Source organism: Nematocida homosporus, assembly GCF_024244095.1.
Source record: "Nematocida homosporus strain JUm1504 chromosome Unknown 4459, whole genome shotgun sequence".
Lineage (NCBI taxonomy): Eukaryota > Fungi > Microsporidia > Nematocida > Nematocida homosporus.
In genome coordinates this window covers 18,541-35,882 of record NW_026250655.1, presented here as the reverse complement: position 1 = coordinate 35,882, position 17,342 = coordinate 18,541, and the positions used below count along the sequence as shown (strand labels likewise).

The window sequence follows — 17,342 nt, the reverse complement described above, 5'->3', positions numbered from 1 at the left end:
AACTCAATCTAACCACAGGCTTAACTCGCTTCAATCTAGTATCTAGATCTAGGAGCCCGGCAGTCTTTGGAAATATGTCCAATTTCTCGGCAGGTATAACATCTGGGCTTCCAGTCTCGCTCCTCTCGGTCGTTTCCTTTCTCTTGGGCACGTTCTAGAAGTTCCTTCTTCACACTTTCCCAAGACTCTTTCTCGCCTTTCTCACGAATAGCTCTTAAAGCATCGCGTAACTCAATCATGTGCCACTCTTTTTCCATTATGGCATAGAGTATGTTTAGGCGTTCTGCATCGTTATCTATCTTTTTCAATTCGAAAACTGCTTCTAAATGGTCGGCTAAGTACTGAATGGATTTAGACATAGTAGTATAAAGCTGGGGTAAAAAAAGAGCAAAAATAGGATAGATTGGGTTGAGTTTGGTATTGGATTGGTATTGGGTTTGGTTAGATTGGTATTGGATTGGGTTGGTTAGATTGGTATTGGGTTGAGTTGTGTTGTGTTGTGTTTGGTATTGGATTGGTATTGGGTTGAGTTGAGTTGAGTTTAGATTGGTATTGGGTTGAGTTGGGTTGGCGTTGTGTTGAGTTTGGTATTGGGTTTGGTTAGATTGGATTAGGATAATTAAATGGATTAAGTTGTATTTAGTTTAGTATTCAGTTGAGTTAGTATTCAGTTTAGTTGGTATTTAGTTAATGTGGCATTTGTACCCACCATATACATCTTAATGAGATTCTCAAATCATCTCTACTTTTAAACGAGTAAGTACAGATAATGTAGATACTTATTCCTTACTACTTTAAACAAGCTAATACTAACTAAACCAACTCGATTAGAGTATAAATATACGACGAAGATTAGTAAAGGACTTTCTAAGGACTTCCTATGACATACATGAAGGATTCGCATAGAAGAATATACCAGACCTAGAAACGGCACAGAATCGCATACCAACATAATACCAACATAATACCAACACAACACCAACACAATTTATCTCTCGTTGAGTATAATTGGATGTGAGGTCTTTATTCTCTCTTGGGACACAACAGTATGTTATGTTATGAATGTAATTGAGTAATACTATACTGACCAAATACCACCCCAGAAGGATTATAAGCCAAGAGTTGCTGACGTAATACGCGAGTTAAACTCAATGGTTAGACTAATGATAAAGTCGAGTAGCAATAAAAGAGATAAAGATACAAGACATCAAATACTAACCAAATACTAATACTAACCAAATACTAATACTAACCAAATACTAACTTAACTCCTACTGTAATAAACTAAAGTGACCGATTAGATTGCTTGCGCATTTATTGAAGTATTATTGGGCGGCCTTATCCTCATTCTCGGCTTCATGAGGTTGTTGCTCCTCCTGCTTACGCATCTCTTCTTCTTTGCGAGCTTCCTCAGCTTGACGGAGTTGTTCTTGGCGAGCTTCCTCAGCCTGAATCTCCTGTGTAGCCGTATCGCGTAGAGTGGACTCAATCGAATAAAGAGCAAATATACCAGGATACTTAGGAGGTTTAACCGTCCAGGAAAGGTCTTTAGCTACTTTATCAGCTAAAGTTGCAGCTAAAGCATTCCATTCGGGTTCAACTACAGATTTAAGCGAATCTTCAATGGACTGTTCCCAGGCTTCAATATCTTTGATAGTAGTTAAGTTAGTAGGTATAGATTGACTGTGCAGCCAAAGTTCTTCAGTAAGTTGGGCAGCCGATGGAATTTGAGCTAAATCACCCTCTGATAAAGCATTAAAACTCTCAAACAACCGGGCTTGGGCTGAATTAGTACGATCTTCAACAGCAGTTGCTTCTAGTTCAGCCGCTACAAAATTAGCTTCATGCTTAGTCGTATGCGATAAATCAATCTGATCAATAACCGGTTGAGCTACTAAATCAGCCGAAGAGAACCCAAGGAAACCACTTGGCTCAATCCAGGCCCGGAAAGAGACGTTCTTAGCCCCAGGAGTAGTTGCCTTAGCTTTAGTATCAACTTTGGGCTCAGATTCAGCAGGAGATTCAGTTAAGGGACTAAGTGTATAGATAGGATAATTACCAACTGAAATAGTTAAACTTGAATCGGGTAAAACGTTCTTAAGCTTAATGAGCTTCTTAGCCGGACTAATAATTTGAACTGAAGAGTCATACTTAGCACTAACTAGCTTAGCCTTACGTTCCCTGGTAATTTCATAACCACTCGGAATGATAGTCAGTTGCCGAGGTGCCACTGAAGCATGTTCTACCTTAAGTATATAAGGTACATCTATAATATCAGTAATAACCGGATCAAACCGAAAGCGATGATGAACTGACTCCATAAGCATACGATACACTCCTCCTAAGGCAGCTGACTCATCAGCATTAAGCTGAACTTGGGCTTTAAGACTAGTAGCTGCCTCAACAATAGTAGGGACAAAGAAAAGACGAGAAGAACCGCCAGTCACTTCTACTTCAATACTTGGTCTCTCAACTGGATTATCTTCTGTAGCTGTTGCAACTAGTTCATCAATATCTTGTTCAGCCTTAGCATACACTTCCTTAAGTAAAGTACGTAGAGCTACAATCTGCTGACCTATTAATTGTTCTAAATCTTGACGAGATATCTTTATCTCAATAGTTTGATCATTAGAGATATCCATTTGCGTCTTAACCTCAGGAAGACCAGTTAAAGCATTCTTAATCCAGTTAAGTTGTTTAGCATTACGAGTTTTAAACTCTTCTAAAGTAAAGATATCAGAAATAGATTGTTTTTGTTGTTCGTTATAGATCTTAGTAGCTAAAGCATTAGTGACATCTCGACCACCAAAAGCCAGATTAACTCTAGTTCTGATACGTAGAATTTCACTACTAATTAGAGCTAAAGTAACAGTAGTAGTACTATGACCTAAATCAGCAATAATGATGTACTTAGACTGGGCTGGAGTTCTGCGGCTGAGATAGTAAGCACAAAGAGCTTGTGAATCAGATATACAAGAGACTGGAGTACCAAGTTGTCCAACTAACTTAGTAAGGATGGTTTTATGGGCTTCAGTATAATCACTAGGTACGACTAGTTCTAATTCTATATCTTTGGCGGTTAAATTTTGTTTTTTAAGATAGTTTTTGATTAGATAAGATATCAAACCGTAAATATGAGAAACATTTTGAGTATGTTTCTTCTTTTGATATCCAGCTAAATACTCAGTGCAGTATATCTCTATCTCATTACGTATCTCTTCAGCGACTTTTTCTCTATTCCGATAAGAAGCACCGACTAAACCAAACGATCTTTTCTTGCCTCGATAATCAATAGACATTTTAGTGTCTCTAGATCCAGGTTCATTTAGTACTATTTCACCGGCAGAAGTATCAGACGAAGCCATAACGGCCTTAAAACTTCCTAAATCGATTGAGAGGACTTTCATGCTAAAAAAAAGAGTATACTGTATATATAAACCATAGAAACTTGTAGAAATTGAATGGGATTGAGTTGAGTTAGGTTTGGTATTGGGTGGGTAGTGAGTTTGAATTGAGTGGGTAGTGAGTTTGATTGAGTTTGCAATAAAGATATCATGTTTTGTAGTCATGTTTTGTTTTATTTGAATTGAGTTGGTCTTGGGTTGGTTTTTGGGTTGTATTTTGGTGGTTGGTGAAGGTTCTGATGGAATGTTAACTAAAGTGATGTAAAGTGATGTAAAGTGGTGTAAAGTAATGTCAAATACAAGATCTGATAGGTATTGTTTGATAAGAATTCAATACGAACTCAATACGAACTCAAATACTAACTCAGTAGTAGTTAAATTGGTTGAATTTGGTGTTGATGGTGAATTAGAGGTTTAGATTTAGAAGTAGTTTGAAAATTAAACCAACGGCACAAATTCAAATGGCATCTAACTTAGTTGCTATCTAACTTAGTTGTCACCAACTCAACTCAACTTAACTAAACCAATACTAATCTAACAATAAACTTAGCTTAGTGTGTTTGTGATATGGATGTATGTGATATAGACGTATGTGATATAGACGTAATGGTAAGATGACTAGTTAGTGATATGACTAACTAGCCAAACTAAACTAAACTAAACCAAACCAAACCACACTTCACTTCACTACATCTTAACCTCAATAATACTAACTCATTGCTAACCCGGGTTTATTGACTAAGATTGACTAACTTGAGACGAACTCAATCATACTTAACTTGAGAGAAACTTAATTGGGCTAGTGGTGGATTAGGCATACCGTTGCGTGATGAGGTTGGTAGTGGGGCCATAGATTGCGGGGGTGTTGGTTTGGGAAGTAATGGGCACTAAGGGGATACCAACGGGTTGGGCGGCGTTGAGGCCTGCCATGGTGCACAGAGGAATTGCAGTGTTGCCAAGGTTGTTGGGCGTTGGGAAGACTTTAGAACTGGCATTGGCTGCTAGGATTGTGTTGGCTGGTTGGGGTGGAAGCATGGTGCTGCGTGTTGGGAGGAGGTTGACCTTTCTTTGTAGCTGCGAATTATGCCCGGGATTGACCTGGGAGAAAAGTGTGGCTTGTTGGGGTGCTGCGAAGGTAGTAGTGGCGTATTGTGCGGGTAGAGTGGTGATATACTGTTGTGGGGCGAGGTTGTATTGTTGTGGGGCGAGATTATATGGCTGGGGAGCAAGATTGTATTGTTGTGGAGTGGTATACTGGGGGGTGGCGTACCGTGGGTTGAGCTGTTGGCCGAGATTGGCGTAGGCCCGGACGAGTCCTTGAATGGTAATAGTGCGGAGATGTTCTTGCTGTTTGAGGTTAGTTTGCTTGGAAACTCGGGTGGGATGGGCAGTAGTTAGAGGGTTGGCGGCAGTGTTGATTGTATGAGTAATTTGTACGGCTTGTTGGGGTTGTTGGGTCTGGGATATAAGTGAAGTGCTAAGTGGGTTGACGGCTAGAAGGTTTTGGATGGAATTGAATGAGTTGTTATCAAGGAGAATACTTTGCTGGAACCATGGACTGTTGTAGATGTCCATGTTCATCTCGTTGTAGAATGAAGGTAGATAGTAGTACTGCGCAGCCCCAAAGGGATTATTGCGATTACGGAAGCCGTACTGGTTGGCGTCTTGAATAATAACGGGAACAAAGCCCATTTCCTTGAGAATTGTGCGGTAGGTGTTATTGTCGTCAGTTTCATTGCCGTAGGATCGTAGTGAGAAGAAGAATCCCTCTAAAGTGGTTTTGAGTTCGCGGAAGTTAATGTCCCGGAGTAAGAAATTGTTGGAAGCAGGCTGCTGAGGAGCTTTGCTCAGGTCTTTGATTTGAGATAGGAAGACGCGTGCTGCTCGGTAAATGCCAAATCCGTCCTGCGAGAAGAGACTGCAGCAAAACGAACAAGTAGGCCGGTTACACATTCCGTGAATAAAGAAATCCATCAGCACCAGGAGACATACTTTGAGATCGTCATCTTCGGGTCCAAGGGACATAAACCGTTTAACAAAATCACTCTTAATACCAATGGAGCAGTGTTCGCCTATTAATTGGCTAGCCAGGTTAGACAAAGGCGAAGCAGCGGTTGGAATTGTCTGAGGTCGGTTCGGATTAGTGTGCGAGGAGTAATGGTCAAGCATGCGTTCGATAGCAGCTACAGTTTTGACTCCACAGAAGACCGTTACGCCCCTAGAATTTGCTATTTTACAGGTGCAACACTGATTGCATCTGGCCGCATTACCATTCAAAAGCATTTGATTAAGCGCTTTAACATAGTCATCCGCAATAAGCCGTTCACGGATGTCGCGAGTATTACGAGTAGGTGCTGCTGAGTTAGACTGGCCAGTCGAGTTCAACTGGTCAACAAGAGCCTTAGCTGACGCAGCCAGGCTAGCCATGAGCTCGTCTGTAGCTCTAGGCTGGTTAGCAGTAGGAGGAGCATAGTTCTGAGTATGAGCTGACGGATTAGGCACTGAAGTCTGTGCATTCCCACCAAGATCAGGCATGAATATTGTCGTGATAAAGTCATCCAAAGGAGCATTACGGCCCTCTGGCTGATCCGGATATCGAGTGGCAGTCACTGCCATAATCAAGAGTCCCAACAGTGTTGTAAAAGTTCTTGTGATTGTGTTAACTTGAAGAGTATTAGATATAGACATAAGCTACCTTCTAGTCTCTTTATTTATCTGTTTATCCATCACCACTTACCTTATCAGGCCGCAGCCATCTATCTGATGTGGCTGTAAAGGGCAGTTTTTAATATGTGCCAGACTAACTATCGGGAATCAATTGATTTAGATAAGATAAAGGCTAGGTTAGGTTAGGTTAGGTTGGTTGAGTTGGTTTAGTATTGGTTTAGTTTGGTTTAGTATTGGGTAAATTAAGGTAAGATTAAGATAAGATTTGAATTTATTGCTTGTAATACTAACTTAACTTAACTCAACCTAACTCAACTCAACCTAACTCAACTCAATCTAACTCAACTCAACCTAACTTAACCTAAGTTTATCTTATCTAAATCCAAACGAACTTCTGTTCCTAAGTAGTAGGTAAACCCTGTAATAATAGGCAAGTCTATACGCAAGGCATAAACTAAATCATCCGTCTTCTCCGTATATAAGTGCTGCCAATCCCCACTATAAATACTTATCCCATCATAAGCCCGAGCGACAATAACTAACACCCGGCCTTGATACTCCCGACGAAACACCCGCCAAACAGTCCCACCTAAAGACTTCCTATCTACTTCCTGAGTCCCTTTAACTAAACCCAAGTACCCATCATACGTCCCTACTTCTACTACTCCCGACTGCTCTCCCCGACCCAGCCAAGTCACTCCCGCCCCTAACTCCATCTGCTGCACCCACTCATTACTCCGCTGGTCCTTTATCGCCATTGTTCCTAAGTCGCATCCTAAATACACTAAAGGACCCTCAACATGCACACTCCATACTTCATGCTGGCACTTCCCCGACCCACAAACCATCACCTGCCGCTCACTCGTTCCCTTCACCAAGCATATAGACTGGTACCCGCCTGCACTACCTACACTAAAGACTTGATTATCCAAATACACGTGCTTATAACTAGGCCAACCTGTAAATTTACTTACTTCCTTTAAATCCTTATCTCTAATTACTACTCCTTCATACTCACTACTAATCACTACACCACTACTAAGTCCTTCCTCATAAGAGGCGCCAAAAGTCCCTAAATTATCTACTTTAATTATACCCAGACTAACTGAACCTCTTCTAGCGCTCAATTCACTATTATACTCATAAGTAGATACTAAAGGTCCTTTTATTGTCTCTATCCAGTCCGTTATACCCATACGCTAACCACACAACAAAGAAATTAATAAAAAAAGCTTCAGGAACCGTTGTAGTTAATTAAGAAGTGTCATCACCTTCAGTCACAAGAGTTTCATCATTAGCAAGCGGTGCTTAACCGCAGGGGGTCAAATTAAAAAAGCTATTTATAGTAGTAGTTAGTATTTAAGTCAAAAATTTTGCTAGCCTAGGAATGTGCAGTTCTTTTGGGCTGCGATAGAGTGCGTTTATACGTACATATTCTTAAGCATTCCTCAACACCTCTGAAACTCCTTCTAGCTACCCACGAAGCTTTTAGGAGGTGTGCAATACTCCAATCACATAGCCTTATGGTGAGGGATAGTGGTTCACACAACATTAAGTATTAAGATCTTTGTTTTGTTTTGTTTTGATTTGGGTTGGTTTTTGATATAGATTAGATTTAGTTTTTGATTTTAATATCTTTGATTTTGATTTTTGATATAGTTTAGATTTTGATTTTGATTTTTGATATAGTTTAGATTATCTTAATATAGTGTTGTTTTCTTTGGTCTATAGTTCAAACTCTCGTATCTCTTGTTTATTCCTTTTCAGGGGTATTTATAGACAAGAAAGTTTCCTTATTGGGTAATTGTCTGTCCGTCTTGCTAAAACCGGGAATGTCCTTTAGGAAGATACAACTATAGTGTTTATGGCTAGGATTAGTTCTTGTGACTAATACTAACTTAAGTAGTGCTACATATAGTATTGTCTTTATTAAGTGCATATGACGATATATGTGAAGATGCCGATATGAGTGAAGATGACGTCATAATCAAATTTTAGTAACTTTGAGTTAATATTCGGTTGGTATGTAATGCAACCACTACTAACAATAACACTACTCTAATTAGGAATGTCTTTAAAGAGTATGTATTAGTTAAGGAGTATTATCCAATCTATGGACTTACAAAAACTATATCAATCAATGAATAAAGGGTTTTGTACGAAAGAAGGAGTAGTAGGTTAGTATTGGATTATACCAGAGTTATGTTAAGTTATGGTGATTTATAGTGAATTTAGATATGAACTATGTAACCTAATTTGAATAAAGTCTTTAGTTGTATTTATGTCTATAAAAAGATAAGATAAGATTAAGTAAAGTTTATGTAATATATCGTGTATTTAGTTAAGTATCACCAACTCAACTCAACCTAACTCAACTCAACCCAACTCAACTCAACTCACCCCATACTAATTGGGTTGGTGAATTGGTTAGCGAATGGTTAGTTTGAGAGTGTTTCCTTTTATAGATAGCTGGCAAGGCGGTCGGACACGGCGGCGGAAGAGTTCCGAGGGCTTGTTTGGTGGTGCTTGGGCTTGAGTGAATGTAGCAATACCGAGAAGAATGATTAGCGTGGGGGCAATCCATTTTTTAGCAGTTCTAGAGTTAATGAGCATGTTACTCCTATGGAGAGAAACTCTTTATAGTTCTAAGTTTTGATAGGCTGGTTAGTTGCCCAATAAGGAAATGGGGCGAGTTGGTTTAGTTGGAAAATGATTAATGCTGAGTTAGAGAATTAGGCAGTGTTTTATCTTGTTAGAACATAAGCCAGACTGTTTATTGTTACAAATTAGATAGGTTAAGATAGGGTTTGGTTAAGATTTGGTTTGGGTGAGTTGTGTTGAGTTGAGATTGTATTGAGATGTATTGCAGTGGAAGGCACAAAAATAAACGAGACTTGGCTTGAATTAGTATTGAACTGGTGCTGGGAAGATCTATTCTTTCTTTGGCTTGGATTCTTTGGGGGAAGGATTGGCTGGCTTGGCTGGAGTAGCGGACTTATCGGAACTGCTGGACTTATCATGGTCATCAAGATCGGTGTCTTTATGGGGGTTTGGAGAGGATTTAGGTGCATCTTTGTGTGAATCCTTGGGCGAGTGTTTAGGTGCATCTTTGTGTGAATCCTTGGGCGAGTGTTTAGGTGCATCTTTGTGTGAATCCTTGGGCGAGTGTTTAGGTGCATCTTTGGATTGGGCCGATGGTGAAGTACCAAGGATAATCGCAGTGTTGGCCGAATTGTTGGCTTCGGAAGGATTAGCTGAATCAGCATCCGTATTAGAGGAAGAAGAAGGCCATAAGTTTTTGAAGAAGTTAATGATAGCCGTAAATATACGCATGATGATGTTAGGTTTCTTTTCTTCAGATTCGTTTGAATCATTTGGGTCTATTATGGTGGCACAACTGACTAAAGAAAGGCAAAGACCGAGTGTCAAAATCAAGAGCAGTTTTTTCATAGCAACCAAATCCCTTATCTATTTATACTTATATCTTGATCACTATTCTTATCTATCCAATCAAAATATCCCTTCTAGACCGGTCTAATAATCAAGATATGGAGTAACTCTAAGTAAGACCGACTTAATTAAGAGGTTAGTATGGGGTGGAGTTGAGTTGGTATTGGGTTGGTATGGGGTGGAGTTGGGTGGAGTGATTAGTCCTTTATTTTGACGTTCTTGGTGTGGCGGAAGATGTAATTCTCATTGACATCAACGGCCTGGAGTTTAAGCGAAAGTCTTGGGCCTATTTCTTCCAAACGGACTGTTTTGTTCTCTTCATCTGCTTCGGCAACTCTAATTATGTATCGGTGCTTGCGACAAAGAATAAACCCTCGTTTCTTAGTGAAGGAAACGACTTGTCTTCCTTCAAAATCAGGTGATTCTTCAGAAAAGGCATGTTCAATGTCTGAAACTGTTCGTTGATCATTCTCACTCTCATCAAAGTTAGAGAAGACTAGTTCAGGCATATGTCCTGAATCAACTGCCCCATTCAATCGTCGGCACAAAACAAAGGAAACAATTGAGTAGGAACTGGTTGTAATATCTCCATTCTTATCTTTACGGATCATTAAAAGTCGTCTTCGAGAGATATCTTCTTGATCCAATCGAATAATCAGTGCTTCTTCATCACCAACTTCTTCAGCTAAGAAGACCTTAAAAGACCGGCCTTTTCGGGCAACTGGTTCAGCCCCTGGGAAGAGTCCTTCTAGGTCTAAAAGAAGTTCTTTAGTCTCAGCCGTTAACTTACTATTACTCGAAGTAAGCAGAATTTTCATAGACCGCAAATTCTCTATCACAATAAACGTATTTGGTTAAGTAAGATAGTGTTATATTGGGTTGGTGTTTGGATTGTGGTGGTTTGTGGTGGGTTTGGTTGGTGTTTAGTATTGGATTGAATTGAATTAGAAGTAAGATGAATAAAGCTTTATTATGATTCTGGTTACCAAATTGGATTAGGATGTCATATCACTAAATTATTACACTAAGTCAGCACTAGATGGTTATACTATTACATGTATGTGTTATTGAAAAGTATACATTAAATAGTCATTAAGTTGGGATTGGGTTGGTATGGAATGTAATGGAATAGAATGGTATGGAATAGAATGGGGTGTTTGAAGTGCTGGTTCTTTTTTGGCTAGTAATGTGATTAGAATCATTTTGGCGGGTAGATGTAGTGACTTCTCTAGTGCTAATTTACTAATCTAACTTAATACTATCATAATACTAACATAATATTAATCCAAAACTAACTCAACCTAAACCTTAATACTACCTAAATAGGGTATAGCTAGGACATACACTAGAAGGGCCCTAGCATATATTCTGTTTTACTATTGTTTACTATGGCGCAAAACAGAGGAAAGGAGAAGGCAAAAGGCCTATCGTTTAAGTCCCTTAACAAAACACAGTTAGTTGCGATTCTTGAAGCGGCTGGAGTCACAATACCTGATAAATCAGCTAAGAAAGATACTTTAGTGCGATTGTGCCAACGACATAAAAAGCAAATTGAGAGTGAGTCCGAAACTATTAGTCCTATTTTACAAGCTGCTCCTAAGAGAAAGAGGGCCCCTAAGCTTTCTGCCAATGCGCCATTAGTTAGTAAACGCAAGTTGCCAGCTAATCAGTCGCAGAAACGAACTAAAAGAGAAGTTGAGAAATCACAACCAACTGAAGAGTCCCAGTCAGTTGAAGAATCTCAACCTGAAGTTGTTACTGCGCCAGTGAAGAGTAAAGGCAATACAAGTAGTAAGGCCATTCGGCCTGCCGTTCATATAGTTCGATCACCAACTCTTAAAAAGACTACCTCTAAGTCCACTAAAACTGATACAAGCATCAAGAATTCTGAATCAAACTCAAATCAAGAAACCACAACAAACAGACAAGATGAGGTACTAGAAAAGGCAGAAAATCTTTGTTCCAGTAGGGAAAGAGCTATGTCCTTTATGCTTAAGTATGGAAGGGGAATCTACATTGCAATGTCGTTTGCCATTATCCTGGGGTTGGTTCTGCATAGTCACTATCGTGTGGCCGTCAAAAACCAAGAGAGTTTATCTCAGATCGGTTGGTGGAGTGCATTAAAAAGCAAGATAGCGACAGGTCATGAACAAAGACGCAAACGAGCAGTAGAAATCAAGCGAATGGCAGAGGAAAAGCAACGTGTGGCTGAACAGAAGCGATTGGATGAGCAGAGACGTGTGGCTGAACAGAAGCGGATTGCTGAAGAGAAGAGATTAGTAGAACAGAAGCGATTAGAAGAAGAGAAACGCGTGGCCGAGGAGAAACGACTTGCTGAAGAGAGGCGACTTGCGGAAGAGAAACGCGTTGCTGAAGAGAAGCGTGTGGCAGAAGAGAAGCGACTTGCGGAAGAGAAGAGATTAGCTGAAGAGAAACAACTTGCTGAAGAGAAACGTGTGGCTGAGGAAAAGCGATTGGCAGAAGAGAAACGGATTGCAGAGGAAAAGCGATTGGCTGAGGAGAAACGGATTGCTGAAGCTAAGCGACTTGCAGAAGAGAGGCGGATTGCAGAGGAGAAAGCAGTTAAGGAGGCTAAGCTGGCCGAAGAGAAGCGAATTGCAGAGGAGAAAGCAGTTATGTTGGCCAAGGAAAAGGCAGCAAAGCTGGCTGAAGAGGAGAAGATTGCAGAAGAGAAAGCTGCCGCTCTGGCTGAAGAGAAACGAGAAGCGGAAGCCAAAACTGCTGAAAGGAGGGCAGCAGAGTTGGCGGAAGCAAAGAAAGCGGCCGAAGAGAAAGCACTCGAAGCGTCTAAACGCCTTGCCGAGGCCAAACGAGCTGAGGAACTGAAGCAACAAAAGGCTATTACTGAACAGAAAGCCGCCGCTGACCAGGCAGAGAAAACCAATGCTATTCTGAATAAGCCTATCTCCACTAATCAAGCAAAAAGCAGGCAGACCGCCAAATCCATTAAACCCGCGTCTTTAGGGAGTAGGGTTTGGTACTATACCAAGTTCGGTTTGAAGATCATCAAGATTACTTGCATCATTCTCTTTGTTGGTGCGATAGGTCTATTTGCACTTCTGTGTGTGTTACACAAGAGGTTTGTGCGTAGGAGAAGAATAGAAGAGTACACTGCCTACCTAAAGAAACACATTAGCAAGAAGAGTAAGCATTTACTTCCAATTTCGACCATTAAAGAGCTTAGAGAGGAATATGCCACCTTATCTAACTCAGAATGGCGGGCTTTGTGTAAACAAATGATCTTAGATAGCAATATTAGAGAAACCTATATATCACGTGATACTAAATTAGAGAGGGCTTGGGAATGGGTTGGTACAACCGCGTAAGCAATGTTTTGAATTGACAGTAAATGGGTGTTAGTAAGTAAGACACTAGTTAATAAAGATTCAGAAATTGGTTTAATTGTATTAAGTTGGTATTGAGTTGAGTTTAGTTTGGTATTAAGTTGAGTTTAGTTTAGTATAGTAATAAGATGGTAATAAGATGGTATTACTATTTGTGTAATTGGAATTTGAATGTATCGTAAATGATTTATTGGTTATTATGAACACGTTTTGGCCTATCTATTGCACTCTTTCTTGTGAGGGTTCTTTTTAGCGTTCGCAGCTCTTTCCTGAAGTAACCAAGTCCCAAGAGTTTCTCTTTCTTTCTTCTCTTGGGCAACTGGCTTCTTCATGAACCGAAGTTGTTTCAAGTTATTACTAATGTTCATAAAAAGAGAAAAGCCACCTGTAGCTGTTATATTTGGTTAAGTTATGTTTAGTATTGGGTTGGGTTGAGTTAGTATTGGGTTGAGTTGGGTGATGTGGTGTGGTGTGATGTGATATAGCTGTATATTGTATTGGGTTCGTGTTAACCCAACTATACATTAACCCAAATACTGTCTAATCACTACTTAATTAGTGAATGACATTGCCATATTCATTCGACTCCGCACTTACACCACAATTCAATTAGATACTAAATTCAACTCAACTCAACCCAACCCAACCCAACTCAATACTAAACATAACTCACCCCAATAAGAACGCTAACTTAATTAAAAACTATCTTAAACCTAATCTATTTATTGGTTGTTGAGTGCTTCGGTGCAAGTGGCAATGCTGTCGGCCGGGCCCTCCTTGTTTTTGAGTCCTTGATAGACCGGTTCGGTGTACTCGACAACTCCATGCTTGCTGGCTAAGTTGAAGCCGTCAAAGATAAAGAGCTCTTGCTTAATGGCATTGGGCTCGGTCGGGTTGGGATTGTCGGCACAGGGAATTTTCTTGTGGGCCTGGTGGTAGGGAAGATAGGAACTATCAATACTTTTGAGATAGTCAATCCGAACGATATGGTTGGCAATGTTGCCTAATGGAGCTCCATTCGATCCTTTAAGAACTTCGCCTTGTGGTTGGTCGGTATATTCGCATATTTTGACGCTTTCCTGGCCTTGGGCATCTTGACTCGGCATGAAGACACCCATACTAGCCCCAGCTGGAATAGGCACGGCGGCTGATACTACCTGAAGGTGCTCACTAGCCATCCAACCAAGCATAATTGGATCCCCAATCCGAACTAAGACATTATCAATGGAAATAATGTTCATGTAGATAATGCCAGCGCGTTCCAAGACCTTTAAGATACACTCAGATTCAGAGCGCACTTCACTCGCCGAAAGAACAGTATATCCTTTCTTCTGCAGTGTTACAAAGACTGAGCCATTCCCATTAGCAGCCAGAACAGGCTTGCCATCCAGTCCTTTCAGAACCTGTCCGTCCAGTGTAAGTGCTTCCGCCTCTTCCTGCTCAATAAGAAAGACTGTTTCTGAACCACTCAGAACTCGGTCTTGAAAATGAGCTATAGTAGCTGCACGAGTACTAGGCGAGACCATGATAAGCCAAGGCATTCCCCCTACCTTTTCTTTCTGTCTTTGGAAGAGAGAAGCCTTCCTTCCTTTCGCTACAATTTCAAAAGCACCTTTTGGACCATCAAAACCAAGTCTAGAACCAGCCCCGCCAGCCAGAGTTAAAACACAAAGTTCGCCCTGGGCCTTAGATGCTTCGCCAATTAATTGGGCTTTTTGTCTGTCCTCTACTGCACTGTCATGTAATACGCTACCCATCAAAAGCATGTGTTTATTTGTTATATAATGCAAACAAGAAACATCTAGTCCGTAATGGGTTACTCTATTTGGTAATAAAGGAATCCATTTTCCTATTTGAGAAATATCTCATTCCTCTCTTTGTATATGTATAGGTGATTGACTAGAGTTATGAGCCACGGAGGAAGTGTATCGGCAAAGAATCTTATGATACATAGTGCTCTCTTTGAGATACACAGTTGCCAGAAACAAGGTGCAAGTATTCGCGAGATTCTTGGACGAGTAACCTCGCTCTATCGCTACTCGCTACTGGAAGTGACTAATGCACGGCTTTGTATTCGCCATCTCCTACAGGACAGATCCATGCTGGCTGAAGATACAGTTGAACTCTTTCGAGTCTGTTGTATTCTCAGTCGCAAGTACTGGCGAGACACTGCAGAGAAGAACTTAGTGCAAGCTGAACCTTGTCAGTTGCTACGTCTTAATGATCTTGAACGTCGTATTCTGTTAGTGCTTAACTATGCCATTGGCATGCCTGCCACTGCTATTCAGCAAGAGATAGCGATGGAGCTCAATTTAGATCGAGTCTACCAACGCGCTATTGCCGGGCATAAGAAGCAGGGCCGATAAGTATATAATTGCCCTGCAAACTGTCCATCTAAATAAATCAAAACAATCTAGTGAGTTAGTGTGGAGTGGAGTGGAGTGGTGTAATGTGATGTAATGTGATGTAATGATGTATTATGTAGGTATGAAGTGGTATAATGTGACAAGTAATGAAATACTATGTAGATATGATTTAGTAGATGATTTGTTTTGTTTGTGTTTTGTTTGGATTAGATTGTATTGTATTGGTCTTGTGTTTGTATTGGTTTTGATTTGTTTGTTAGATGATAAACATTGACAGTTTGGGGTGGTGTTGGTATTGAGGTGGGATTGGGATGGTGTTTGACTGCCGAATTATTTGACTTCTGATTGGAGAGTGGCTCGTGATGGTTCTGAAGAAGGCATTTGCTCTGGAATTTCGCGAGCGGCTGATCCCCATAATTTCTTATCAATACAACCGTACTTGATAATGATCAGGGCTACTGCTAGCATAGAAAGGACTGTGCCAGCCCAGAACATTGAAACAGCTCCATCAATCGACTCTATCTTATAGAAGAATCCTAAGAAAGCTCCCAACATCCCTCCAAAACAGACAAAAGTACCAGCATAAATCATTTGACTGGTTGACTTAAGGTTACTAGGAACTAGAAGTACAGCTAACTGTACCCCAGATAAGTGTGTCAACCCAAAATTAACTCCTTTCAACATTTCAATCGCACAGGCTTTTTCAAACCGATAAGGATCGGTTGGGGCAATCTTAGTATAACAAAAGAAACGCAAGCCTTGAGCGACTTGTGAAATAAGGAAGGCCCAATAAAGACCAAACCATTGCAAAAGCGTCTTCGACGCAAAGAAGATACCAATTTCCAAAATAACCCCAAAAGTATTACAAGTTGATACAGGGTTCTTATATACAAGAGTCTGAGCTATCCAGCGCAAAGGGCCAGGTACTGACTTAGGCGGAGTGAGTTCATTAAAGTTCAAGATGGTTTTATAGTACGAACTCAAGTAAACAGTTAGTACTCCTCGTGTAATTCCGTTCATCAGAATAATCAGCAAGAAGAACAAGTATGCCTTATTCTTAAGGACTTTAGACAACTGCGGCCGATCACGACGTTGGGACTCTCTAGATACCACTCGATCACGAGGAGCCAGAACAAAAACAGTACCAGCCGCCAAAGCCGCATAAAGAAGATAAGGAATTTGCAGTCGATTGAATCTCTTCTCATTTCCTTCAAAGACTAGCATTTCCGTGATGTAATTAGTGATAAGGTAAGTAAAAGTACCAAAAACACGTTGTCGGCCATAGATAGATGAAGGGGCATTCATGACTTTTTGAAGGTACTCAAGTACAATTCGATCCAATAAAGGGACTGTACATAGAATGAACGTTGAGTAGAGAATGAAGAAGAAACAACAAAACAAGTTAGACAAAGGCAAAAACAAAAGCTGAAAGGTTAAGGCTGAAAGAAGAAGACATCCGATCAACACTAATTTTGGCTTTTGAATCGAATCGGCAAAATAAGCCACTCCCATATTACTAAAGAACGTTACAAACTGCATAGCCATAAAAGTAAAGGTGATCATCGTAGATCCAATTTTGCGACTTTCAAGAAACAAGTGCCGAAAGCTATAAAATAGAAAGTATTCTAAGTTCACCACAATATACATTAGCTTAGGGGTGAGATAAAGCACCGAGTTAATCCTCTTGTAGACCATAACAATGCCCATATTAAAAAAGTATTTTATAGTCCGTATCGCTAATTATTCCTAAAAAGGAAATAACAATGAAATATTATTGAGTTTGAGTTTGTGTTTAGTTTAGATTGGGTTGAGTTGAGTTGGGTTGAGTTGGGATTGGGTTGGGATTGAGTTTGAGTTTAGATTGAGTTTTGGTTTGGTTTGGATTGTATTGAGTTGAGTTGGCATTGGATTAGATTGGATTAGTTAAAGACCTAATTGATTACTTAACTTAGCTTTACTTAATTGATTACTTAACTTAACTTAGCTTTACTTAACTTAACTTAACTTAACCCAATACTTAACTTTACTTTACTTGACTTTACTTAACTTAACTTGACTTAACTTAACTTGACTTGACTTGACTTAACTTA

General features: G+C 40.1%; 11 protein-coding genes across 11 annotated transcripts; 2 read left to right on the top strand and 9 right to left on the bottom strand.

The window, feature by feature from the left end:
• Window positions 1–35: 35 nt before the first annotated feature.
• On the bottom strand, window positions 36–359 carry NEHOM01_1871 (uncharacterized protein; the record flags this gene model as incomplete). The annotated part of the gene is made up of 1 exon (XM_051490749.1): window positions 36–359. The coding sequence occupies one exon, from the start codon at window positions 357–359 to the stop codon at window positions 36–38; it is 324 nt and encodes a 107-aa protein (XP_051346709.1).
• Window positions 360–1,325: 966 nt separating this feature from the next.
• Window positions 1,326–3,407, bottom strand: NEHOM01_1870 (uncharacterized protein; the record flags this gene model as incomplete). Its single annotated transcript, XM_051490748.1, has 1 exon — window positions 1,326–3,407. The coding sequence occupies one exon, from the start codon at window positions 3,405–3,407 to the stop codon at window positions 1,326–1,328; it is 2,082 nt and encodes a 693-aa protein (XP_051346708.1).
• An 807-nt stretch (window positions 3,408–4,214) lies between these two features.
• Window positions 4,215–6,092, bottom strand: NEHOM01_1869 (uncharacterized protein; the record flags this gene model as incomplete). Its single annotated transcript, XM_051490747.1, has 1 exon — window positions 4,215–6,092. One exon carries the CDS (start codon window positions 6,090–6,092, stop codon window positions 4,215–4,217), a length of 1,878 nt encoding a protein of 625 aa, XP_051346707.1.
• Window positions 6,093–6,427: 335 nt separating this feature from the next.
• NEHOM01_1868 (uncharacterized protein) lies at window positions 6,428–7,267 on the bottom strand (the record flags this gene model as incomplete). The annotated part of the gene is made up of 1 exon (XM_051490746.1): window positions 6,428–7,267. One exon carries the CDS (start codon window positions 7,265–7,267, stop codon window positions 6,428–6,430), a length of 840 nt encoding a protein of 279 aa, XP_051346706.1.
• Window positions 7,268–9,002: 1,735 nt separating this feature from the next.
• Window positions 9,003–9,521, bottom strand: NEHOM01_1867 (uncharacterized protein; the record flags this gene model as incomplete). Its single annotated transcript, XM_051490745.1, has 1 exon — window positions 9,003–9,521. One exon carries the CDS (start codon window positions 9,519–9,521, stop codon window positions 9,003–9,005), a length of 519 nt encoding a protein of 172 aa, XP_051346705.1.
• A 197-nt stretch (window positions 9,522–9,718) lies between these two features.
• NEHOM01_1866 (ribosome production factor 1) lies at window positions 9,719–10,339 on the bottom strand (the record flags this gene model as incomplete). The annotated part of the gene is made up of 1 exon (XM_051490744.1): window positions 9,719–10,339. The coding sequence occupies one exon, from the start codon at window positions 10,337–10,339 to the stop codon at window positions 9,719–9,721; it is 621 nt and encodes a 206-aa protein (XP_051346704.1).
• A 570-nt stretch (window positions 10,340–10,909) lies between these two features.
• Window positions 10,910–12,868, top strand: NEHOM01_1865 (uncharacterized protein; the record flags this gene model as incomplete). Its single annotated transcript, XM_051490743.1, has 1 exon — window positions 10,910–12,868. The coding sequence occupies one exon, from the start codon at window positions 10,910–10,912 to the stop codon at window positions 12,866–12,868; it is 1,959 nt and encodes a 652-aa protein (XP_051346703.1).
• A 233-nt stretch (window positions 12,869–13,101) lies between these two features.
• On the bottom strand, window positions 13,102–13,254 carry NEHOM01_1850 (uncharacterized protein; the record flags this gene model as incomplete). The annotated part of the gene is made up of 1 exon (XM_051490728.1): window positions 13,102–13,254. The coding sequence occupies one exon, from the start codon at window positions 13,252–13,254 to the stop codon at window positions 13,102–13,104; it is 153 nt and encodes a 50-aa protein (XP_051346688.1).
• A 354-nt stretch (window positions 13,255–13,608) lies between these two features.
• Window positions 13,609–14,652, bottom strand: NEHOM01_1864 (UDP-N-acetylglucosamine/UDP-N-acetylgalactosamine diphosphorylase; the record flags this gene model as incomplete). Its single annotated transcript, XM_051490742.1, has 1 exon — window positions 13,609–14,652. One exon carries the CDS (start codon window positions 14,650–14,652, stop codon window positions 13,609–13,611), a length of 1,044 nt encoding a protein of 347 aa, XP_051346702.1.
• A 177-nt stretch (window positions 14,653–14,829) lies between these two features.
• Window positions 14,830–15,252, top strand: NEHOM01_1863 (uncharacterized protein; the record flags this gene model as incomplete). Its single annotated transcript, XM_051490741.1, has 1 exon — window positions 14,830–15,252. One exon carries the CDS (start codon window positions 14,830–14,832, stop codon window positions 15,250–15,252), a length of 423 nt encoding a protein of 140 aa, XP_051346701.1.
• A 330-nt stretch (window positions 15,253–15,582) lies between these two features.
• Window positions 15,583–16,959, bottom strand: NEHOM01_1862 (uncharacterized protein; the record flags this gene model as incomplete). The annotated part of the gene is made up of 1 exon (XM_051490740.1): window positions 15,583–16,959. One exon carries the CDS (start codon window positions 16,957–16,959, stop codon window positions 15,583–15,585), a length of 1,377 nt encoding a protein of 458 aa, XP_051346700.1.
• Between the last annotated feature and the right edge of the window lie 383 nt (window positions 16,960–17,342).